The 25,094-nt window shown below is 48.4% G+C and overlaps 4 protein-coding genes across 9 annotated transcripts; 2 read left to right on the top strand and 2 right to left on the bottom strand.

Moving 5' to 3' along the window:
• On the bottom strand, positions 5,961–6,747 carry LOC8064034. Its single transcript, XM_002444735.2, has one exon. It carries the CDS (start codon positions 6,627–6,629, stop codon positions 6,255–6,257), a length of 375 nt encoding a protein of 124 aa, XP_002444780.1. The 5' UTR covers positions 6,630–6,747; the 3' UTR covers positions 5,961–6,254.
• LOC8055184 (DNA damage-repair/toleration protein DRT100) lies at positions 8,837–10,770 on the bottom strand. The gene has a single exon (XM_002444734.2). The coding sequence runs from the start codon at positions 10,530–10,532 to the stop codon at positions 9,327–9,329; it is 1,206 nt and encodes a 401-aa protein (XP_002444779.2). The 5' UTR covers positions 10,533–10,770; the 3' UTR covers positions 8,837–9,326.
• Positions 16,043–20,158, top strand: LOC8055183 (OTU domain-containing protein At3g57810). Of its 6 annotated transcripts, none has more exons than XR_002454727.1 (8): positions 16,043–16,417; positions 17,095–17,609; positions 17,740–17,861; positions 18,014–18,054; positions 18,172–18,270; positions 18,751–18,898; positions 18,985–19,098; positions 19,829–20,158. XR_002454727.1 is itself a non-coding variant. In XM_021464464.1 (7 exons), the coding sequence occupies exons 2-7, from the start codon at positions 17,114–17,116 to the stop codon at positions 19,853–19,855; spliced, it is 933 nt and encodes a 310-aa protein (XP_021320139.1). In that variant the 5' UTR covers positions 16,044–16,417; positions 17,095–17,113; the 3' UTR covers positions 19,856–20,158. The 6 variants fall into 6 exon arrangements, 3 of the variants coding, with proteins under 3 accessions (XP_021320139.1, XP_002445909.1, XP_021320140.1); XR_002454726.1 differs by having other exon boundaries at positions 18,985–19,746; XR_002454728.1 differs by lacking the exon at positions 16,043–16,417 and adding an exon at positions 16,461–16,995 and having other exon boundaries at positions 18,985–19,746.
• On the top strand, positions 20,278–24,718 carry LOC8064033 (receptor protein kinase-like protein ZAR1). The gene is made up of 3 exons (XM_002445863.2): positions 20,278–20,310; positions 22,019–23,639; positions 23,754–24,718. The coding sequence occupies exons 1-3, from the start codon at positions 20,278–20,280 to the stop codon at positions 24,380–24,382; spliced, it is 2,283 nt and encodes a 760-aa protein (XP_002445908.2). The 3' UTR covers positions 24,383–24,718.

The raw sequence follows: 25,094 nt of genomic DNA, 5'->3' as shown, positions 1-25,094 counted from the left end.
TTTTCATTACCGTTCTAACTTGTTTTCCTCTCTTTGTAATTTCACTAGATCAAGTATAAATGCCGCCTCAAACGGATACCCATTCTTATTTCAAGATTCATACACCGTCGTTATGGGAGGCCACGTGGTACTCATCGTCGAATCGGCGTGTCGTTTATATAACTTTTGGCCCTTCCACATTGTCCATGTCTTTGTAAGTGATATCATCTTTAATTTGCCACCGTATTTTTTTTAAAACCAATCTATACAAGAATATTATTACATGATGAATAACCACAAAAGAACAAAGAAGCTGTCCTTCGTCGATCCTGACTGGGTCCTACACACTTTTTTGTCGCCACCTTTGATTATCATATCATCACCCTCTTTTAAATGTTCCTTTCAGCCTTTATTCTGCTTCCAAAGTTCTCCAGTCGTGGCAGCACTTTCTTCCTGAATCCTTCCTTACACACATGAACCATGTACTACCAAATATTTCCACTCAAATTCGTTCATTTATGCTCCTGTTGCTTCCAAATCCTTTTTATTCAGAGTGTGCACACGTTTATTCATAGAAATAAGTATATGTGCGTGTATGTCAGCATCAATGTCTGTACTGGGTTTTACAAAAGAAAAAAATAACAAGTCGTATTTGGATGATGCATCAGAAGACATTCCCTGCAAATGCCCAGCTGCTCACCTAATTACCTAAGACGATCTACCAGCTCATGGAAGATGCATGTTTCTCTTCTCCCACTTGCTCCTGTCTTGACCTCACGAAACACGACATGTTCTCACACCGTCACACGACGCTCGTGGTCTGACACGGCGTTGACAAATGACTCACTTAACAACCTGGGTTTCTTGATCGCTGTAGTTTGTGCTGTGCTAGCTGCAGACTTCAGAGATCAACATATCTCAGCACCCCGTAGAAATCTGCATTTTCACTGTATAAATTGGGAGAAAGTGGAGCTAGCTCTGTTGATCGAGCGTGTAGATATATACCTACGACCACCTAGTCCAAGTTCTCGTTGAGTGCCTATTTTCTTCTTGTTAATAATAATGTTAATAGCACCAAATTTCTCATAGGTTGCTCAAGTTTTTTACAATATAAATTAGAGGTATCTAACAAAATATATATATCATCTCATATAGAAAAAAAAAAGGTTACATATTGTGAGAATGTTTTTATAATTGGGGCTTGTTTGGATACGTATGGCTAGTTACTAGTTGGGGCTAAAGATTAGCTCAAATTAGTTGTGATTGGCTAGCTAGTTATCTAACAACTAGTTAAACATTTGTTTAAAAAATAGTCAACTTACTAGCCCTCATGTTTGATGTACTAGAGCTAATTTTATCTAATTTTTAACTAGCAGTTAGCTCTTGTATCCTAACATGCCCATAGTATTGTATGTGAATCTTATATTTTGAACAAGTCCGGGATCCCTATAGGTGTTTCGACACCCTCCATCACCGGCTTGCTAGCATCAACGGGAAATTATTTAGCTGAGATTCTCACTCCTTCAGTAATATCTTTAAAGAAAAATTGAACAAGTAGTCGTAGGTAAAATTGTTTGACTTAGGACAAACAATCTAGATGCACTATATTTTTTTCTCACAAAATAACTACAATTGTTTGTAATTCCTTAAAAAAACATTATTATTGTTTGTACATAAAAATTTGTTGGTATGGCGTCTCCGGTCACCACATGGCAATTGGCATGGCCTCTGTCTCCCTATAAACGCCAGCGGTGGAGCTGGACAACACTAGTACACTATTGTTATCATCACTCACTCCATGTTCCATGCTACCCTTGTGCAGCACAAATATGCGTGCTCCATTGGCACCCTATCAAGAACCGAAGATCCCCAATCATGTCGACGAAAGAAATCAAACAAAAGAACATATTCTCACTTGTGCTGTTGTGCGAATGAAAAAAAAACAAGAAATAATAAAAAGCAACCCTTCCCCTTTCCTTCTCCAAGCATCTTCCATTTCATTTTATATATACATTGCATATAATAATAATAAAAAAGAGTGGTGACCTGACTCCGATGCGACCAAAGTGGCAAAAAGTGCCGTGCCGGATGCAACCGGGAGAAGCTGTCGGTGGTGGTACAAGCCACCGGCCATCTCCGGTAGCCGTGCGTATCAGAGAATTTGGCTTATGTCCGAGAGCTGAGACCATCCAAAATTATTTTTGATTTTCATACTATTATATTTTCATTTGTATTTAATAATTATTATTTAATTATAGACTAACTATATTTAAAAAATCATCTCATAAATTATAAATAAATTATATAATTAGTTATTTTTTTATATTTAATGCTCAATGTATATGCCGCAAGATTTAATGTGATGGAGAATCTTAAAAAAATTTTGAATTTTGGGAGGAATGAAACAAGTCCTGAGACTGGCCAACCATTCTGTCCACGGTGAGCCGCCGGCCGGCAGCCACGGCCGCAACTGAGACACGGCGAGCCGGACTTGGGTTTATGACGAAAACGAGCTCTCGAGAAAAAAAAAATCCACGCCCAATTAATTAGTATAACAAAGCGGCCAAGCCATCGTGTCTCGTTAACAAGGCGATGGATGCAAGGTCGCCAGCCACCGGCAATGCTGCTCGGAGTCCACCGGATTGCGCCACGTGGGCCCCCTGCAAATAGACCATTTTGTATGCTTCGTGTGTCAACAAGCCCCACACACGATGGACCGTCTATACTGAATTGCTGACGGTCGGTGAGAGGCCCTTTTCAGTTCTCATTATCATACTCTGAATTCTGAAAACATGGCATCCATCCATCATGACCAAAGATGAGGCTTTGGCATTGTTCAGATGCTTGGAATCATACGTGCACTGAGCAAGCACAAGCACAGAAATGGTGGTGGTGGTGTCTGGTGAATGGATGCACTCACAAGTTACCACAGAAACTTCATGCCCAAACAGCTTTGCCATGCATGTCGTCGCTGGACACAAAGACAGCAACAGGAGTAGGTAACTGGGTACTGACGACTGACTTGGAGTCACGTTTCAGTAACGTTTGGAAGGTGAAGGCAAACGCACGGGCTGACAAGGCCACCGCACCACACATGCGCCTGTGCAAACGCAGCGCGGCAGAATGATGGTTAGGAAAGCAATGTTTCGTTTACCTCCATCAGGGATGAGCAGAGACGAGTACGTATCCGTTGGAGCATCATCATGACATCCAAAGAGTGAGTGCAGTAGGATATGGGGGCACGAAATATGAAGGGAAAGTACAAGTAATACTCTGCAAAAGAAGATGGAACACAGCATGACGGCTAGTAATGATTCTAACCACCCTTTAGTTTCAAGTATATGTTACTTTGAGAATACATGACCAGCCAACGGGCAAGTGACCCAGTAGCAGAAGCCAGTAAACCGAGAACTGTCATCATATCTGCACCTGCATGCATTTTGCAGGATACATCCCCCATCCTATTTGAAATCTAAAAGATTAAGATCATGATCTGTATTGAAAACAGCTGTCACCTGCACTTAGGGACTGTCCGTGAAGACAAAACACCGCTTAAACTGAAAGACAATAAACTAAAATTCACTTACATGCTGAAAAGGGTAGGAGATTAGCAACCAGTGAAATCTACTCAGCTCAGCCTCTAGTTTATGTGAACTGTCCCTCGATGGCATCCATCATTAGGTCAGATATTAATGTCACAGCATTACTTTCGGCTACAAACTGTAAGCTTGTGACATAAGTTGCACATATCCAACTCCCTCTTCCTACTGTGTGCTGAAGGCTTTTCGGCGTTACTGACAGCAGCTGAACTGGAAGGTCGTATTCATGGGATACGGCTCTGCCGGGGTGCACCTATCTCATATACTGTCCATGCAAATGTAGCTGAAGCGGAGGTACTCCAACAGCTGCTGAACGTCTATGAGGAGTGCTCCGGCCAAGTGATCAACAATGCCAAATCAGCAATCATGTTTGTGGCGCGAAAAGCACAGAGAGATGTCACTGTCTTAGCAGGGAGCAGTCAGGGTGCGAGTGATTTCTGGACCAAGCTATGGAAGCTGGAATGCCTTCCGAAAATCAAACACTTCTTGTAGAGAAGCACTTATCAACTATGGTACAATATTTTTCTCTTACAACAAAATAGCAACAGCCCGGCTTATCAGCCGAACGGCTCATTAGTCATGTACCCTTGCGGTTCGGCGGGTCCTACAAAGGAGGGGGATAGATCTTGACACTAGATGTTGCATGTGCAGCAGGTTTGATGAAGATGGCGTGACCTTTTACTGAAATGTAAAGAAGCACGAAGAGTGTGGCATGAACTAAACCTGGAACCTATCAGACTTAAGCTAGTCAGTGCACAATCAGTTACAAACATGATGGGAATGGTGTTTGAGTTGGAGAACAAGAGCAAACTGAAGGTGGTCATACTGCTATGACTATGGTGGGGTGAGAGAAACATGCAGAGGGAGGAAGGCGATCAACTTCGAAAGTGGCCTATGTCACGGCTTCCATGTCTGATCATTTCTCGACAATAGAAAAGGCAATGCATGTGCCAGCCAGTGCATAGAGGAAGAGATGGAGGAAGCCACCTAATGGTGTTCTGAAACTAAATACCGATGGCGCCTTTCTCAGTCTGGAGAAGTCAGGGGGCTCAGTCACTGTGATTACTGAGCCAGGCAACGCTCAAATTCGGTGGCCTGGTGCTGGCAGCACTTGCCCGGGCCAGTCATCTACTGAGGGCTTCAACCAAACACTGGTCAGGCATAGTGCAGGCAGCCATCAGTCCAGGCAAATCAAGTCCAGGTTCTCAACCAAGCAAGCCCTTGCCCCTGGTCACCATTCGCCAGCAGCTGCATTGCCAGTAACCGGACACAATGTTCCTGTAAACAAAAGGTAACATCAAAACTGGAACTGTTGCTGTAAATTGGCAAATCCCTTGCCCTTTCTTAGGCCTTGTTTAGATCCAAAAACTTTTTGGATTTTGACACTGTAGCACTTTCGTTTTTATTTGACAACCATTATCCAATAATGGAGCAACTAGGCTTAAAAGATTCGTCTCGTGATTTACAAGTAAACTGTGCAATTAGTTATCTTTTTTATCTATATTTAATGTTCCATGCATGTGCCGCAAGTTTCGATGTGATGGAAAATCTTGTAAAGTTTTGGGTTTTTGGGTGTATCTAAACAAGGCCTTAGTTGCATAGCTTATTTTTAAGATCCTCAACCATTCTTGTTCCAATTGTAAAACAACATTCACCTCGGCCACCTGAAGCCACTTTCCAGTGAGAGATGTTTAATATCCAGCACTCAAAATTTTCATTCTTTCAGGTGGGTAGTAAAATTGCATGATTATAAATCCTTGATAATATCAGAACATTGAGTCCTAATATAAGGCGTTGTTCCCATAGTTTAACACATTTCCTTTTCACAAATTTTGAGTATATACTACATGCAGCAGAAAGGGAGTGGAACATTGCTTTCCAATTTCAGTAAAACACGAGGAAGTAATGCCATATAGTGAGTTAAAGACCCACCATACTGAAGGATTCATCATCGACACACACTAAGGCAATCCAAACTTCCAACTACATCCAGAGCTAAGGCCATATTCAACAGAGATAGTTCAAACTTCACATGCTCATCTAAATTTGATCATCCATTGCAGAAACTCCTGAGTTTGGAGGATTTACATCCATACAAACATGGTTCCAGCACAGCAATAGATTATATTCATTCAAATCACATGTAACACTGTGTAGTTGCATCTCAGATCTGCATTTTAATTGCCAATGCCAGGACCTTTTTCATTTCTGCAAAGTAGTACATAAACTATGGTACCCTGCTAAGTTGTTAGCACTGCATCTCAGTAACAAAATAACTTTGCCACGTCTCATCAGGCTGAATGAATCCCAAAACATCTCATATTACCTAGTACTAACAATTCATTCTGTTAAGGAAAGGCGGAAAGCATTTGGACCAAATACTAGGGGGTGCATGATACACATACACCTAAGTCCAGCCATGAACACTTTCATTGCAATAAGCAACACAGGTGCAAACCATCCAGAGTGTATAGCATGTTCGCCATCATGCAACAATTAAAAAAGATTATACAACTTAAGTTATCCAGTGAAACAGCAACATGGATACAGTGTTCAATCTGATGCCCATCAATTTCTGGAATGTCATGACATACATCACAGTACAGACAGCCTTATTGGACCGACACAAGCAGGAAATCAGAAAAATCTAGAGTTCAGGGTGATCTGACCAGCGGATCACTCAGCGTCGGCGTCACCGCCGCCGGAGACAGCGGCGGCGGCAGCTAGCTCCTGCTGCTGAAGGCGCTCGAGTGCCTTCTCGTGCGCCCAGGTCTCGATTGTGAGGTCGGGCTTGGCGTTGAGGCCGACGCCGAGGATGACGACGGTGAGGAAGGAGGTGACGTAGCAGGGAAGCTCCCAGTCCTCCCACTTCCGCGACTCCCCCGGCGGCGGCGGCGGGCGGTTGAAGAGGTACCCCTTGGACCGCTCCTCGTGGCCCGGCGTCGTCCACCGCCCCGCGCCCTCGCCGCCACCGCGCACGCGGGACGCGGAGCGTAGCCGCGCGCGCAGCATGCCTCCCGCCGCGGCCGCGGCCGTCGAGATCGCCCGCATCGATGCCGCCGGTGGCGCGCGTCGCCTGCGAGATTGGGGAATGGAGATTGGAGTTGGAGAAGCTGTGCTGTGGGGAGTGGGAGACGGAGACGGGGGAGGAGAAAGGCTGGACTGAACTGGATTGGGCTGCACTGGGACCTTGAAGACGTGAGCTTTAGGAACGAACTGGGCCGGAGTGGGCCGATATGAAATGGGCTACCGATTTTACTGTTTTCAGTAGAGTTCAGAGAGTTGTCTAAAAAAACAAAAAAAGTAGAGTTGAGAGAAATGAAAAAAAAACCTTCGCCGTGCTCACTCGTTTGAAGATTTTTGTCATTTTGATTTTCTATACAAATTGACATCAAATTTGTAACATAAAATAAATTTTGCTAAAAAAGTAACATAAAATAAATGAATATCAAGACATATTTCATGATTAATTCAACAAAACTATTTAGCGGCGCAGGCATTATGATGTACAAATTTTTGTAATTTGTGGTCAACTATTTGTCTACCATTATTTAGATGCTATAGTAAAGAAATTGTATCATTGGTGATTCACATTTAAAATGAAAAATCTATTATGCGACCTGTCGCGTGAATGCGCGACCTCCCCGCATGCATCTCCTCTCCCTCTCCCTATAATGTGTTTCCCTCTCTCACGTGCCCACACCCGCGAGGACAACGAGTTCGCCGAGCTCCTCTTCCTTCCTCGGCAAGCTCCTCCCCCTCTCCTTCCCAAATCCAGTGAGCATAGAAGGGACTGATCAAGAGAGACAGGGAGCCCAAGTGGTGGGAAAGGTGTTCGGGCGGCTTAGGGGCCCTAGCGGTGACGAAGGTGGCTGGGCCAGGGAGGAGCGAGGGCACCATGGTCATGGAGCTCGTCGTCGCGGGAAGGGGAGGGGAAGAAGGTGGTCACGGGCGCACTAGGCTTCGCCGGAGAGCGCGGCAAAGCTCTGGCGAACCCTAGTGCGCCCGCAGTGGGGCGGTGGGGGCAAGGAGGAGCAGGAATAGTGACGGGGTCAGAATCGAGGACGAGGAGGAGGGAGGACTCGACGGCAAGGGAGGGGCAGAAAAGAAGGCGAGCAAGGAGGAAGAAAGCAACCGAGGAGGAGATTGAAGACAAGAGGTTGAAGACGGGTCACACCCGTCGCGCCTTAACATTGTCCCGTTTGAAAGTATTTTATTAATCGATTTTGTAGTTTTGTTTGCAGTAATACGCAGTGTAATTATACTCACGAAATCAGCAGTCAAAGTGTAAACCGTTACTGACCATGCCAAGCTAAAAACCCATCTTATATATTAAAAAAAATCAAAACCCATGTTCTGTGCAATAACTCCGGCAACGATGGTCCCAACATGCATGGTTACGTTATCCCGTCAAACTTCGTCAACAGTAAACGTACTATGCCTTGGCTTTGGTTCTACCACTGAAGAGAGTAAATGATGTTACGAAGAAAAGAACTGTACTGAACCGCAAGAAAGCAAATGCATGTACCAAGGTGCTACACCGTACTATTCAACAGCTGATGACCGTGCAGTTGGTCGTTGAGAACCTGCTTGGAGTGTGTTGGTGGAGTAGGATGGCAGCATTTTTGCCATTCATGGCGAGCGGACAAGGGCAGGGCAACGAGGCGGCGGGGAAGACTGGCCTATGCCTGCGGCCCGGCCCGGAAACAGGCCTGATAACTGGGGATGACGAACGTGACACGACAAACTCGACACCGTTGATTAAGCTGACACGTAAATTATGCACCTACTGCAGTACTCATCTAAACGTTAGTTTTTACCATAACAATCTCTAAAAAAAGGTAAATGGTACGGATATTTTTCATTTGTATCAATTCAATTTTATTTATAGGAGTTCAAATCATTTCATATTCAGTATGGATATTCAGAACCCGACATCACTTATGTATCAGATACTCACACCGAATGTACATGGTGTTATATATTTATATAGTGTCAGTCAATATATATTATATTTATATATCTTATTATTCTACTAAGCTAACAGTTTATTTTTTATATGCGTAGGCATCCATAGTATCTACCCGCTGCACCACACGGAATGCATGCCGCCGCCGGCCCCATCTGATCCCGCAGTGCACGTTGGTAACATGTGCTCATGTCCAAGCATAGCACGATAGCATCCACAGTGCTTGGTTAATCTACTACTGAAGGCACTGACAGTTGACAGATGTCTCATCCACTCAAAGGCATGCAAATTCAGCTCACCATTAATCCATTATCCATTGCTTCTCATACTTCTCATACAAGCTCAGACTCTGAGAGCACAAGCTACTAAGCTAGCTATCTTTTGCTTCATTCAGACACTTGTACAAACCAAACTCTTCTTTTTTAAAAAAAGAAAAAGAAAAAGAAAAAAAGTGGAAGGGATCAGAGGAAAGACGAGCATTCTTCTTTTCCTCACGCATTTAACTTCCTCACTCATCACGCACACCACAACGACGCAAGTTGTCATCATCTATCCATTACCAGTTTACCACCACCCAACCTATAAGATTAACAGCTTATATTAACCAAGCTCCAAGCAACACGCACGTACGTATACATGCGCCCACGCACACGGACGTACTGGAAAGTTTGTTACGCGTCGTGCATGCACGCACATACGGTACACCACGTCATCAGACACTACTTGCTGTACGTATCACGGTAACAAAGCTGCAGCGACCGTATGGGCGGCGGGCGTCGTCACGTGCACTTGCCGAGCGGGCCGCCGCAGAGGCAGCTGTTGCTGGCGAACGACTGGGCGTCGAGGTGGTCGAACGGCGGGCCGGCGGGGATGCTTCCGCACAGCCGGTTGTGGCTGAGGTCCAGGTGGCCCACGTACGCCGCCAAGGACAGCGACCGCGGCACGCCGCCGGTGAGCCGGTTCCGCGACAGGTCCAGCAGCATGAAGTAGGACCGCGGCGTGAACGCGTCGGGGATGCCGCCGCCCAGCGCGTTCCGGCTCAGGTTCAGCATGCCGAGCCCGCTGTTCGCCAGCAGGCTCGCCGGGACGCCGCCCGACAGCCGGTTCCCGCCGAGGTACAGCGACGTCAGCACGTTCCCGCCATTCCCGGAGCCGCGGCCCAGCCCCTCCGGGATCGCGCCCGTCAGCTGGTTCTCGGAGAGGTCGAGGTCGGCGAGCCGGGGCATCGACGCCACCGACGCCGGGATGGGACCCGACAGCCGGTTCCGTCCCAGCAGCGCGCGGCTGAGCATCCGGAGCTTCCCGAAGTCCGACGGGAGGCGGCCGGTGAGGCGGTTGTTGGCGAGGTCGAGGTGCTTGAGCTCGGCGAGCGACGTGACTGACCCCGGGATGCCGCCGGTGAGCTGGTTGTCGGCGAGGTTGAGCACGGCGAGGCGCGACAGCGCCGCCAGCGGCGGGATGGCGCCCGTGAGGCGGTTGCCGGGGAGCTCGAGGATGCGGAGGTAGGGGAGCGACGTGGCGACGCAGGCCGGGACAGGGCCCGAGATCTGCTTCCAGTCCGCGAGCACCAGCGACGAGAGGCGGTCCAGGCGGCACACGGCGTCGGAGACGTACCCGGACATGACCCCCGACGCCGGCCGCCCCGCGGGCGCCATGACCGCGTCGTCGGCCTCCCCGCGGAGGGAGAGGTCCGCGACGCGCCCCGTGGTCGGGTCGCACGCCACGCCGTACCAGCCGGCGCAGCAGTCCGTGCCCGTCCACGTCGAGAACACGCCCAGACGACGCTCCTCCGATAGCGCCGCGCGGATCGACAGCAGCGCGTCGCGGTCCGCCGCCGAGCATGCGCACGCCGCAGGCGGGGGGGCCAGCAAGGCGGCGAGGACGACTAGGAGCGCTGCGGCGGTGCCCGGAGATGCCATTGCGTGCTTTGCTTTGCTTTGGGGCTTTGGCGGCAGTGGACGGCAGTGCTCATCAGTGGCGAGCATCTGAAAGAGGTTTTAGTAGCGGCTGGCACTGGGAGAGTGTGGGTGTGGCACTAACGGGATTTGCCCTCCCGTAAACGCGTTCGTTAGCATTTTGGGCTATAGTGGTGGGGCCAAACCGGCCAAGGGTGTCTGCGGGGCACGTGCATGGCGGTGCAGCTACCGCCACCGGCGGCGAGGCGCCTTTACCTCTCGTTGCCAAAGTTGTGTCTCAGCGAGGTGCGTCCCTGTGCTGGTTGAGGAAGAGCAGGAGTGATGAAGAGGGGCCAGGGCAAATGATGGCACGATCTGCCCGCACCAAACTAGATTGAATGCTGCAGCCGTCTGGATCTCGACCGCGGGTAGAGGATCCGTCGCCGGAGCTGATGATGGCGTCGACGTACGCCAGCCGATCAAATCCATCGCGCGTGATGGCGACGAGGCGGCGATGGTGGCGCAGCAGCGCAGGCCAGGATCGCGCCGGCGTCGACCGTGCGCGCGTGAGGAGTCCAGGACCACGTAGCTGCCTCGGCGTCCGTCGGCGCACCGACCCGGACACTGGGTGGCGTTTGCATTGCACCAGGCCACCAGTAAACAAATGGTTTTTTACAGGCACCACTAATAAGTTTTTTTAAGGGACGGTTCTCTTAGAAAATCGCCTCAATTTACCTTGTTTAGTTCCAAATTATTTTGGATTTTGACACTCTAACACTTTTGTTTTTATTTGACAAACATTGTCCAATCATAGAGTAACTAGGCTTAAAAGATTTATCTCACAAATTACAGTCAAATTGTGGATCGGCAAGATTCAATGTGATAAGATTCGATGTGCCTGCAAGATTCCATACATGTGCCTGCAAGATTCGATGTGATAAGAAATCTTAAAAAGTTTTTTGTTTTTGGGGTGAACTAAACAAGTCCTTAGCACAAAGAGTAATCTATACTCTAAAGAAACAATAAAACAAAGCCGATACATCCGAATTATATACCCGCCGAGATAGCTCAATCTCATAGCTCACAATAACATTAAAACCAATGGCTCACAATCCTCCTTCGGTTTCCGGAGCCTTCAACTCAATCCAAGGGCTGCGGTTCTTTGTATCATCCCTCAATTTGACTTCAACGTTGCTCCCACCCTACCCCGCCGCCGCGCAGTCGGGGATCGAATTGAGGGATGATACACGAACTCGATCTCACAACGCCCTACACCCTACCAAAAAAAAAGAACTTCTCAACCAACCCGCGCCTCGTTTACTTCCGAAAAGTGAAAAGTTTTCGGTACTGTAGCATTTTCGTTTGTTTGTGACAAATATTATTCAATCATGGACTAACTATGATTAAAAGATTCGTCTCATGATTTACAGCTAAACTGTATAATTAGTTTTTGTTTTCGTCTATATTTAATGTTTCATGCATGTGACACAAAATACGATGTGACGGAGAAACTTGAAAACGCGAAGCCCCGATCTCACAACGCCCTACACCCTCTGACGGACGTGGTATCGGCCGGGGCGCCGGGCCACTTCCCGTGGACCGACTCACGAACCCTCTGTCTTCCTTTGGCCGACGTCGGATTGCACGTACCGCCGCGTGCGAGGAAATGGATCTCCGGCTCCCCGCTCCGCCCCGCACTTCAGGAGACTAGGCTTGCAAAACGCTAGGACTTCCTCTAGTAGTTCCTTGGTAACGCGCCACCGGACTACGTCGTCGCCAGCCAGAGCTGATCACGTACGGTGTCCATTGCCTGGCCCCCGGCCGATCGATCAAATCCATCGCGCATGATGGAGACGAGGATGGATCGGCGACCGGCGGTAAGCACGCGATCGAGAGCGAGCGAGACGTACACATGCACGAACGAGCCATGGATGGTGATGGACCGCGCGAACGAGGCATGGATCGGGCCGTCGGTTCGGCAAACACATGCCGACGGCATGTCATGTGGGCGTGGGTGTGGCTGGCCTTCTCGTCGCTGTGCATCAGTGATCAGTGCATGGATAGATGATTGGTGACTAGATGCTTCTGCGCGCGTCGCGTCGGAGCATGGCGAGCCGGCGGCACACGTAACCGCGCACATGGATGGGTTACTCATCAGTTCACTGAAGAGACACTGCATGTATACTTCTCTCGCGTCTGCGTGCCCATGACAGGAACACACGGAGCTTTCTGAGGGACGCTTGGTGGTGGTGGGTCTGTCCCGGCGATGGCACACGCAGATGGAATGACTGTCACACACCATATACAAAACATTCCAAAATATTTTGCAAAATGGACACTGTAGCTTTTTCGTTTGTATTTGACAAATATTGTCCAATCATGGACTAATTAGGCTCAAAAGATTTGTCTCGTCAATTCCGACCAAACTGTGCAATTAGTTTTTATTTTTGTCTATATTTAGTACTTAATGCATGTGTCTAAAGATTCGATATGACGGGGAATCTGAAAACAAGGCCTTTGTTTGCGCTTGCTATCGACACACTTGTGTTTGTTTTCATGGTTTTTTTTATGTCTTGGTGTGTTTAGTTAAAATCAGACCGTGAACGAGTAGCCACGCGGCAGAGTCAATGCGGCGGTGGACTGGGTCAGCGTGGGGACCGGCCCGAGGGCACAGCGCGCCGGCATAGTGGGCCTCTCGCGCTCACGTGATCCGCGGGCCCAGAGTTAAGGGTCGGCGCCCAAACTTGAAATGCAAGGGAAGGGATTATCCAATCAATCAATTAATGTGTTAATCTAAGAGCAGCTCTAACAGATATACTATCCATGTTATTTAGTTCATTTTTATATTTATAAAGCAAAAATTAAAATGCAACGGTATACTATTTAGTTTGCTAAAATAGCAAATTTTATAATTTTAAACTTTCACTTGTTATATATAAAATATCGTTCTCACTTACTATCTTATTCAAAAACTATTTTAAAACTTTATATTTAAAATAAGTTTTTTTATTTTATATAATAGCTAAATTTTATAATATAGAATATAATTTTACTTAGTCAATTGGAGATATTTTAATCTCACAAAGAATTGCCTACCTACTACTAAAAAAGTTTCACTGTAAAACGCGTAGGGGTTGTGTCTCGCATGCACGGACGCGTCCATCCATACGCGCCTTGTTTAGTTTTAAAATTTTTGCAAAATAGATACTATAATATTTTTATTTGTAATTGATAAATATTATCTAATTATAGACTAATTAGGTTCAAAAGACTTGTCTCACAATTTACATGCAAACTGTACAATTAGTTATTATTATTATCTATATTTAATATTTTATACATGTGTCGTAAGATTTGACGTGACAAAAAATCTAAATTTTTTAGAACTAAACAAGACCCAGGTACTATTATCATTAGCTGAATTTATTATTTATTCAGCAGTACCTTTCTTCTCCAATAAATCAGACAAAGGCAGCCATGCGTGTGTTGATGCGCAGATGCGTAGCCTGGCGCAATACGGCAATATTGAGCCTGGCGGTAGATGAGATGCTGGGAGCTCAACTGGGACGCATGCAGGAGGGACCGGACACCGGAGCATCTCCTTTGCTAAAGCTGCAAGACGAGGTGCTAGATTTGAGCCCGCCATTTACTCGTAGCTTCTTTCCTTCCTTCCTTTCTTTTGGTGGCAAATTTGCTCGTAGCTTTGGAACGCGTTTCTTTAGGGTCTGATGATGCGGCCACATGAAGCGTTTCTTTGATGGTCTAGCTACCTCTCTAGAACTGGAGTGCTGCTGAACCTGAACGTCTCGACAAATGAAATGGAACTCCAAATTAAATCCATCTCTTATCTTATCAATGTACTGGACGAGCGGTGCGTGGCCAACACGAAGCCTGAAAGCTGATCCAGCCAAACCATCGAATCAGGCCCGTGCTATCATCAACGTGATGAACATCGGCTGGAAATGGTTACTAGGCCCAACTATCTGCTGCTTTACGTGTCACACGGGCTACAACAGCCCTGCAGGACTTGCACGGGCCAGGCCCATACATCGGACTGTGTAACTGTGTACCTCCGCTCGTTTATTTTTTTTTTGAAAAGAAAACTTTATTAATTAGGTCCTGTTTAGATTGGAGATGAAAATTTTTTGGGTGTCACATCGGATGTGTCGGAAGGACGTCGGGAGGGGTTTTTAGAAACTAATAAAAAAACAAATTACATAGCTCATCAGGAAACTACAAGATAAATTTATTAAGCATAATTAATCTATCATTAGCACATGTGAGTTATTGTAGCACTTAAGGCTAATCATGGAGTAACTAGGCTTAAAAGATTCGTCTCACGTTTTTCAATTAAACTGTATAATTAGTTTATTTTTTATGTACATTTAATGTTCCATGCATGTGTCCAAAGATTCGATGTGATGGACGAAAAAATTTTGGGTGGGGAACTAAACAGAGCCTTATTAAAACTCAAGTATACCATCCTTACAAGAGACAAGACTGAGAAAACCCACTCTAGAAAACAAGCAAAAAGAACACTGAGACTCCCTAGACCTAATGCTAAACTGCGTCAACTCATGAGCTAAGAGCATCTTCAAGGAACTTTGCAAATGAATTTTGCATTTGTTGTTGTTTGCAAAGTCCCAAACTCATTTGCAAAGTCTAAAAATAGTCCAACTCCAAGAGATTTTGTATTTAGACTTAGCAAACCTAAAGTGTGGACCCCACCCCTGATTTTTTTTTCACCGATCGCGTCCGCGCGTTTTTTTCCTTCGCGCCATTTTGACATACGTCGTGCGTGCCATTCGCCGCCCAGGCCAGTTCGTCGTTCGTCGCCGTCGTCGTTCGCGTCAGTTCGCGGATGGCGGCCACGCGCGGCAGCTGGAGGGAGGGCGGGCGCGCGCGGCAAGGAGGGCGGACGGGCGTAGAGAAATCGCGCGGGGTGGGGGGGACGGAGTCCGACGTGGAAGGCCGAAATTGTAGATGCAAAGTGGTGGGAAGGTTTGCATATATGCAAAGCCTCAACCTCTATTTGCAAGGTTAACCAAATTGCAAACCTTATTTGCAAAACCATTGGAGGGGTATTTTCTACTCTTTTTTTGCAAATAGGGCAATGCAAAGTTTGTTTGCAAAGCCCTTGAAGATGCTCTAAATTATTTTAGACCCTGCTAATCTTCACCAACCTCCCAAACTGACCTCCAACCACTCCTCTCCTCTCCTTTAATTGGTCTGGTTGCATTCATTTACAGAAAACGGAATTTTTCTTGGCTGCCACGATTTTGCTTACAGAAAATCCGCTCTCACTACTCTGTACTCAATCCCCACTGAATCACTCCAGGTTGGATTCTCACCTGTTTTTTACCCACCTACCCCATCAGAATCAACCAAAATCACTCCGTTATTACTACTCATTTGCAAAGCATGGCTATGCCTTGATTAAGAAAACACTAGCAAAATTAGGCCCAGCCGCCCAAGCATCTGCATGAGAAATTCGTAGGAACGTAAAGGGCCAGGATAGCCCAGCAAGGCTCACACAAGCGCGGCCCATGTAGATCGTACTATGGCTCGGCCCCGCTTGTCCGTTCCTGCTCTCTCTCTCTCTCTCTCTCTCTCTCTCTCTCGGTAGCAGGTTGGCGAATCCTCTGGAACTTGAGCTTTCCGCTTCCTCCCACCAGAGCCGAAGCAGAAACCTTCCTCGATCTTCTCCCTTCCCTCCCTCGCTGTAATTCCATCGCCATCTCGTTCCCACCACACCGCACCCTGCCGCCATTGCTCCGGCTCCAAGCAAAATCCCGCTTGCCTCGTCTTGCCGCGCCGCCCGCAAGCACTCCACCTTTCACCCGGCTGCCACTCTTCCCACCACACAAGGAAGGCGGAGGATTTCATCTAATCTTGCAGCGCGGGCGTTCCCGGCCCCATTCTCAGCCTCCTGCGGCGTTCGGAGTCTCTCTTCCTGGGGTTCGTCCAATTCGCAGGTATTGCTCATCGGGGTTGGGCTCGCCCTGTTATGAAAGCGCGGAGGTTTTGCGCAATGTTCGTCGATAGCAATTCTACTGTAATGTGTCTTGTTCATTAGCTTGTCGCGTTTGTGAAGCGATGGATTCGCGCTGCGGATTCGATGCCATCGAAGCGGTTCAGCCTGCGCGCGTCCCCCTGTGTAAAGGGTTTACCCCGAGAATGTGATGTTATCTGAATGACTGAATGCTGACACTTCTTTCGGCAATCTGTAGCTTCCCTTGCTCCCCATGTTTATTCTCAAAATTGCGTCAGTTAACTACCCCAGGCTGAGGGCAAGTAAAGAATAACACTACACAGATGTTGCATTGTTTAGTAGGCAACCGTCATATAAGAAGGTAACTAGTAACAATTCTCTAGCGAATCATGTAGTCCATGTCCACACAACCTTGCTGCTGCCGTCGTCTTGGTAACACCGATATCCTGCGGTCTTGCAAATAAGTTCACAATTCAAGACGCTATATTATTATATATATTGCTGTTGCCAACGGTCTGCGTGTGTGCTGCTGCTTGAACAGTTTGTGGTCAGATGGACTAGGTATTTGATTTTGGAGAATGTTCTCTGTTTCAAGGCTAGCTAATATGTCCATAATGTGCTGTGCTATTGCTGACACGCCATTTCTCCATAACTATGCAGCTGATACTACTTGAGCTCAATGCGGCTCTACTCACCTGCGCTCTGTCTGCGGCGATCAAGCACGCATTCCCATCCTAACCAGTTACGAGGAGGATTCACGCAGAGTATGGCCTCATGGAAGTGCCCGCACTCACAGTCAAGCCTGTACCATCCGAAGTCGGGTTTAGTTGATTTTTCCCTTAGCAAGAATGTAAAGTCTTCTCAGTCACAAAGTATAAAGTACTTTGTCAGCTTAATGGGCCAGCAGTTCCGTTGTGGACTATCAACCAGAGAGGGTAGCCTAAGTGTGAAGCTTGACATTCCTTCACATGAAAAATCGAGGATAGGCTGGAACTGGAAAAACATGCACCACAAGATAGGGGGTGCAGCCGGTGGTCTTTGCTTTGGTTTTTCGGTTACTGGATTAGCATGTGCTGAGGTTCCAGTCATTAGAATCAAAGACAATGCTGAAACCTCATCATCATCTACCAGTTCAACTCATGGGAAGAAAGTCTACACAGATTATTCTGTCACTGGTGAGAAATGCTCACTTTTTTTTTTAAAAAAAAACTACTTCATGAATCATGTATTGCTCTTTACACTTCATAGTTACAATAGAAGAATGGGTGTTGACCTCATTTGTGACTGATTTACATGGATCCCCAGGTATTCCTGGAGATGGAAGATGTTTGTTCCGCTCCGTGGTACATGGTGCGTGCATTAGGTCAGGGAGACCCATACCTAATGAAGATCTTCAGAGAAAACTAGCTGATGAACTGAGAGCAATGGTAGGACTGTGATGCTTCTCGGCAATACTGACACTTTTAGTCACCTACCATTCTTAAATTCTTCAATGCCTAAAGAAAAGAAAGATGCTAATATGTTTATTTGTTATTACTGCCATTCCCTAACACTCATGTATAATTTTATAATTGAATAGGTCGCCGATGAATTTGTCAAGAGGCGGGAAGAGACTGAATGGTTAGTTGATACACTTTCTGTTCTATAATGAAATTGACCCATAAGTGTTTGCTGCTCTCAAAAAAAAAGTGTTTGCTGCTCATGAATCAATATATTTGTTGTGTCACCAATTTGCAGGTTTGTTGAGGGAGATTTTGATACATATGTATCCCATATCAGGGAGCCACATGTGTGGGGAGGCGAGCCAGAATTGTTCATGGCGTCCCATGTTCTTCAGTAAGTAACTGTACATGTTTTTCATTTACATGCATTTCAAATTTGACTGCCAGCAATCACTAGCATTACCACTTCTTAGCTAAAATGTACATCAGGGCAGTGTATTCATAAGCTGGATAGTGTCAGAGGCAGAAAGAAAATTTGAAGCCTGCGTTGTACTTGATTTTATGGAGAAAATTACTACTGGCTCCCATTTTTCTCTGATACTACCACCTTATACAATGATCTATGCATTTATTTTCATTATGCTCATGTCAAATATTTTCAAACCCCTGGTACCAATTGAAATTTTGTTTAAAATAGATCAAGTAGACTTGGGTCAGTCGACCATAACTAGTAATTTCCTGAGTTGATTAACAAAAAAAGGGTTGTTGCCAAAGTTTTATGAGTCAACATGTTATGCGTGATCTATGTCTAGTTACAAATTAGAATGCCAAACAATTAAATAAAACTATAAGAACATCATAACTTTGTTGACAGGATGCCAATAACGGTTTACATGCGCGATGAGGATGCTGGTGGTCTGATAGCAATTGCAGAATATGGCCAGCAGTATGGTAAAGAAGACCCAATCCAAGTCTTGTATCATGGTTTTGGCCATTACGATGCTCTACAGATTCCAGCAAAGGTTGGTTCAAAGAGGAAACTGTAGACAAGGTGCGAGCTTGCGGTACTGACCGTCTGACCCTGAGTGTTCATACAACCTTATTGCAGAATATGCGTGTGAATGTGGAAAATAACTTTGATGAAAACATGAAATGGCATTAACTCACCATGCCTAAATGTTCTTTACATGATCCAGCACTTACCCAGTAGCTGATGAATTAGGTACAGAGCATCACTTGTTGTGCTTTTTTTTTAATTATCCTACCATATCATCTATTTCCCATTTATTATTAGATACAGAATTCCAACTGCATTCGTTGCGCATGAAAGCATAAGTTGCATGCAAGCATGAAATGTGTACTATACAATGTTAATGCAAGCTTTGAATGCTGAATTTGTACCATAGAGGACCCTGTTACATATAGTACTATCTACCATGGCCTGAAAATTGCACTTGTAGTTCTGTAACTGGTATACTAGAATAGAAGATAGAAGGGGCCCCATTTATCATACTCTGATTGAAATGCATTTAAAAATAAACTACCCAACTCACCAGTTGGTCCAGCCGTCCAGTACCTGTGTTTCAATGAGCATGTGAAGAGCACCTCGACAGTTTGAGTCTGGCACTCTGGCTTGGAATTGAATTTGCAAGGGAATCCGACGTGGTTCTCCAACTGAATCATAGCCTCGTTCTCACAGCAAATATTGCATCAGCCCACCCCACCCCACCCAAAAAAAAACTGGGGCCCTGGGAGTATGGAAGCATCAGTGTAGTACATTCATAGAACTGGAACAGTGAATCTCTGTTGCTTCCATGGTTTGAGGACCTGAATTTACACCATCCAATTTATCTTCACAGTTAACTCCATGGTCAGATGATTTCCCCATGCATAGATATCTACTCCTAGAACTAGATTGCACATAAAACTTGCTGTCAAACTTTGGGTTGCAGGCGGTGCTGCAGAATGGTGTAGTTTGAAGTTTGGTGGAGTGACTTCATCGTCAGGTGGAGACTCCTCGGATTGAGATCATGAGATGATAAAAATATTGCTGTTAAACTAGATTACATGATGTAGCATACATGTGCTCGATGTATAACATGAGCGAAGGTGCTGAAAGAACAGGGGGCTGGGTGTGGAAAATTTGAGATCCGGCAATGGAAAGGTCCCTAGTAGAGAGGAGAGATGAGCGAGTCCTTGCACAGTAGTAGTCATCTGTAAAAGACTGCATGTAACCTGGGATTATCATCTGCATGTAACATGTTGATTCCACTCGTCGACTAGTCTGTTGACAATTACTATTCACTAATTTGTTGTGAGAGAAAAATATTAGTAGATTAGGCAGATAAACCCCGAGATAAGACGACTTGAGGTTCGTTGCCGCACTGCCTTGAGACGCACGATGCAGTGCGTGCGTCATACTACGGCCAAAAGGGTAAAGGCGGCCGCCGTGGCGAGCTGTCGTGTAGCGTTGACAACTTGTAGCGCAGCACAGCCCGCAAGCTCTGATGTCCGATCACTTCGTCCGTCGTCCCCGTCGCCGGCCCAGTACCAGTATGGATAAAGGGGAAAGCCTTTTTTTTTCAAATAAGTCAATATCGATTTTAAATTTGAATAAGCTTATAATAAACAATATTTATGTCTCTAAATAAATTTACTATGGCAATAATAAACTTCATGATTAATCACGTACTGTATGTTTATTTGGGCCTTGTTTAGTTCCAAAATATTTTGCAAAATCGACACCGTAGCTCTTTCGTTTGTATTTGACAAATATTGTCCAATCATAGACTAACTAGGCTTAAAAGATTCGTCTCGTCAATTCCGACCAAACTGTGTAATTAGTTTTTATTTTTGTCTATATTTAATACTTCATGCATGTGTCTAAAGATTCGATGTGACGGGGAATCTGAAAAATTTTGCAAAATTTTTTGGAAACTAAACAAGGCCTTGGTTGTTAGTATTTTCTTGATCAAATTCTTCACGAGGATGGATTGTATTTTTGTTGATGAGTGAGGCAGGTAGTAGTAGGAAACCAGCTGCTGTCCACTCCCGGCGGTCCCCGCCCTCCGCCGTACGCACTGTGCTAGTGCACGCCGAGGCCCCGACCGAGAGTGTGGCCACCCAACCCCCCTCCACCCCACCCCCATCTCTTTTTTTTTTAATTTTTACCCCCAACAAATTGTACATTTGTATCCTGTGCTTTGTTTAGTTCACTCTGAAAACCGAAAAGTTTTCAAGATTCTCCGTCACATCGAATCTTGTGGCACATGCATGAAACATTAATATATAGACAAAAACAAAAACTAATTACACAGTTTAGTTGTAAATCACGAGACGAATCTTTTGATCCTAGTTAGTCTATGATTGGATAATATTTGTCACAAACAAACGAAATGCTACAGTAACGAAAACTTTTCACTTTTTCGAAACTAAACAAGGCCCTGATTCTGATCGTTGGTTTCCTGTTTTCCCCTGTGGAGTTTCACCTTTCACGGTGCGGATGCGGACGGGGCGGACCCAGGGGCCAAGTTCGGTCCTCTTGGCTCTTGCGGCGCGACACACACACGAGTCGCGGTCGCTACGGATTTCAAACAGCAGCGTCACGACATCGGGCCTCCTCTTGTGTTGGTATTTTGCTGATAAAATACTCCCAAATTCGAGTCAAAGCTGCTAAGCGCCATGTGCTGATGTGCCGCGGCCAGACCTCGGAGGAGATTTTCGAACGAGGACGCCGAACCAGATCCACCGCCGGTCCCACTTCGCAGCGTCACCCGCACAGTCCCACTCCGCTCCACCTGCTGCTGGAATGGAACCGGAAACCTCCAAGGCGAAGGCAGCAGCAGCGCCCATTTCGCCATTATTACCAGCTTCCTACTACTACAGCAGAAGCTTGGGGATTAGATTAGAGTAATCATGGGGATCAACGATAACCCTTGAGATTTCCCACATGCAAACACGCTCAATTTTAACTTTACTTTCCCAAAAGTCACCCTCCAGACCACTGACCACGAATCCTCGCCCACCTCACCACCATCCCTCCAGCTAGCGCGACTCCCCCCACTACAGCACTGCATTCATTTCAAATCTCTCTCCCCAAACTACCCCTACCATCTCCCAATAATACTCCCCAATAAACACAGACCCTCCCCGCGGGTGTTCCCGTCATTTCGCCGCTAAAATCTCAGTCCCCTAAAACCCACACCCCACGCCGGCCCTATCGCTCTCGCTCCCCTCCTCTGCCTGCTTCCTCCCTTCTCCCCTCTCCCCTTCCCTTCCCTGCAGCCTCGCCTCGCGGACTCCCAGGGAATGGAAGCCCTGTGATTCCCTCACTCACCACCACCACCACCACCACCCCGCATTACCAGCGTTCGCGCTCGCTCCGAGCAATGGCGGCGGTTCTGGCGGTCCTGGTGGCTGTGGCAGCCACCGCCGCCTCTCCCGCGGCGGCGCTCAACACGGACGGGCTAGCGCTGCTAGCGCTCAAGTTCGCTGTCTCAGACGACCCAGGTAACGCGCTCTCCACGTGGCGGGACGCCGACGCCGACCCCTGCTTCTGGGCGGGCGTCACCTGCTCCTCCTCCGGCGGGGGCCGCGTCTCCGCCGTCGACCTCGCCAACGCTTCACTCGCCGGGTACCTTCCCTCCGAGCTCTCGCTACTATCTGAGCTCCAGGAGCTCTCTCTCCCCTACAACCGCCTCTCCGGCCAGATCCCGGCGGCCATCGCCGCGTTGCAGCGGCTGGCGACGCTGGACCTCGCGCACAACCAGCTGTCGGGCCAGGTCCCGCCCGGGATCGCGCGCCTCGTCTCGCTGCAGCGGCTCGACCTCTCCTCCAACCAGCTCAACGGGACGCTGCCCCCGGCGCTCGCCGCGCTCCCGCGGCTGGCGGGCGTGCTTAACCTCAGCTACAACCACTTCACGGGCGGGGTCCCGCCCGAGTTCGGCGGGATCCCCGTCGCTGTCAGCCTCGACCTCCGCGGGAACGACCTGGAGGGCGAGATCCCGCAGGTCGGCTCGCTCGTCAACCAGGGGCCCACGGCGTTCGATGGCAACCCGAGGCTGTGTGGGTTCCCGCTCAAGGTCGAGTGCGCGGGCGCGGCGAGGGGGGAGGACGACGGGCCGAGGATCCCGGACGGCGCCGTAGGAGGCGGCGTCACCGACCCTGGCGCGGCTGCGGAGGTCGGGAGACGGGCGCCGAAGCCGCGGCGGCGGTCGTCGCCAACGGTACCGGTCCTCGCCGCCATTGTCGTGGTTGCTATTGTCGCTGGCGTGGCTCTGCAGTGGCAGTGCCGGAGGCGGTGCGCTGCGGCGGGGGCGGATGAGGAGAAGGAGTCGGGCAAGGAGAAGGGCCCGGGGGCGGTGACGCTCGCTGGTAGCGAGGACCGGCGCAGCGGTGGCGGGGGAGGGGAGGAGGGGGAGGTGTTCGTGGCAGTCGACGACGGCTTCGGGATGGAGCTGGAGGAGCTGCTCCGGGCCTCCGCCTACGTCGTTGGCAAGAGCCGCGGAGGTATTGTGTACCGCGTCGTCCCCGGCCGTGGACCCGCCGTTGCTGTTCGCCGCCTCAGCGAGCCTGACGATGGCGACAGCGACGGCTCCGGCTCCGGCTGGCGCCGTCGCCGCGCGTTCGAGGCCGAGGCTGCCGCCATCGGCCGCGCGCGCCACCCCAATGTGGCCCGCCTCCGCGCCTACTACTACGCCCCCGACGAGAAGCTGCTCATCTACGACTACCTCCCCAATGGCTCCCTCCACTCCGCTCTCCACGGTAAGAAAAAATGTCCCCCGTGTTTTGCTAGCAATGCTTTGTAGTACTATCAGTGTCCATGAAGGGGCTAATGACACCGGCGAGATCCTTGGTTGGTTATCACTATCATCCCAGGTGGCCCGACGGCGTCGCCGACGCCATTGCCGTGGTCCGTGCGTCTATCCATCGTGCAGGGCGCGGCGCGCGGGCTGGCGTACCTGCACGAGTGCAGTCCGCGGCGGTACGTGCACGGCTGCATCAAGTCCTCCAAGATCTTGCTGGACGACGAGCTCCGCGCGCACGTGTCCGGGTTCGGCCTCGCCCGCCTTGTCGCCGGCGCGCACAAGGCCGCCGCGGGAGGCCACTCCAAGAAGCTCGGCAGCGCGGCGTGCGCGCTCCGCGGCGCCGGCGCCGGCGCCGTGTCGTACGTGGCCCCGGAGCTGCGCGCGCCAGGCGGCGCGCCCGCCGCGGCCGCCACGCAGAAGGGGGACGTGTTCGCGTTTGGCGTCGTGCTGCTGGAGGTCGTCACCGGGCGCGAGCCCACGGAAGGGGAAGGCGGCATGGACCTGGAGGCCTGGGTGCGCCGCGCCTTCAAGGAGGAGCGGCCGCTGTCGGAGGTGGTCGACCCCACGCTGCTCGGCGAGGTGCACGCCAAGAAGCAGGTCCTGGCCGTCTTCCACGTCGCGCTCGGGTGCACGGAGCCCGACCCCGAGATGCGCCCGCGCATGCGCGCCGTCGCCGAGAGCCTCGACCGGATCGGCTGACCAAGATGACTCGGCGGCGGCCGATCGCCGGCAGCCGGCTACTGATCAACTACGTAGGTCCAATCCAGCGCATAAAAGACTCGGATCGGAATATCGGAGTAGTCCTGTTCATGTAGATTATCAGTAAGCAGTGTGGATTTCAGAGACGGTAAACAGAGGCAAGAATCATCATCTGTGCTCCATTAGTGAATCAATGTGCAGCCTTTGCAGTTGTGCTAATCTTTGGAATCTTTTGCGGCGCTTCAAGATCTTGATCCATTCCAAAGCGAATTTTCTATCGTTTTGCCGCTGCCGAAAAGCTTTGCGTTTCTTGGCAACTCGGGCCTTTTTTAGTTCGCTCCGAAATCCAAAAAGTTTTCAAGATTCTCTGTTTCATCGAATCTTGCGGCATATGCATGAAGCATTAAATATGGACGAAAATAAAAAATAATCACACAGTTTGACTGTAAATCACGAATCTTTTGACCTTAGTTAGTCTATGATTGGACAATATTTACCACAAAGTGCTACCGTTGCGAAAACTTTTCAGTCTTCCGAACTAAACAATGCCTCGCTGGAAGCAGAGAGGGTTTTGCCGTGCAGCTGCTGTTCACCTTTGGCTTGGCTTGAATTGACTCTGAAAAGATGCGACGATGACACAAGGTGTGCAGTGTGCATCTGGTCAGTGCACTGTCCTCTTGCCTGTGCTGCTTGTGTGCATTGCACATTGCAG

Source organism: Sorghum bicolor, chromosome 7 (assembly GCF_000003195.3).
Source record: "Sorghum bicolor cultivar BTx623 chromosome 7, Sorghum_bicolor_NCBIv3, whole genome shotgun sequence".
NCBI lineage: Eukaryota > Viridiplantae > Streptophyta > Magnoliopsida > Poales > Poaceae > Sorghum > Sorghum bicolor.
This window is presented reverse-complemented; position numbering and strand designations above follow the sequence as displayed.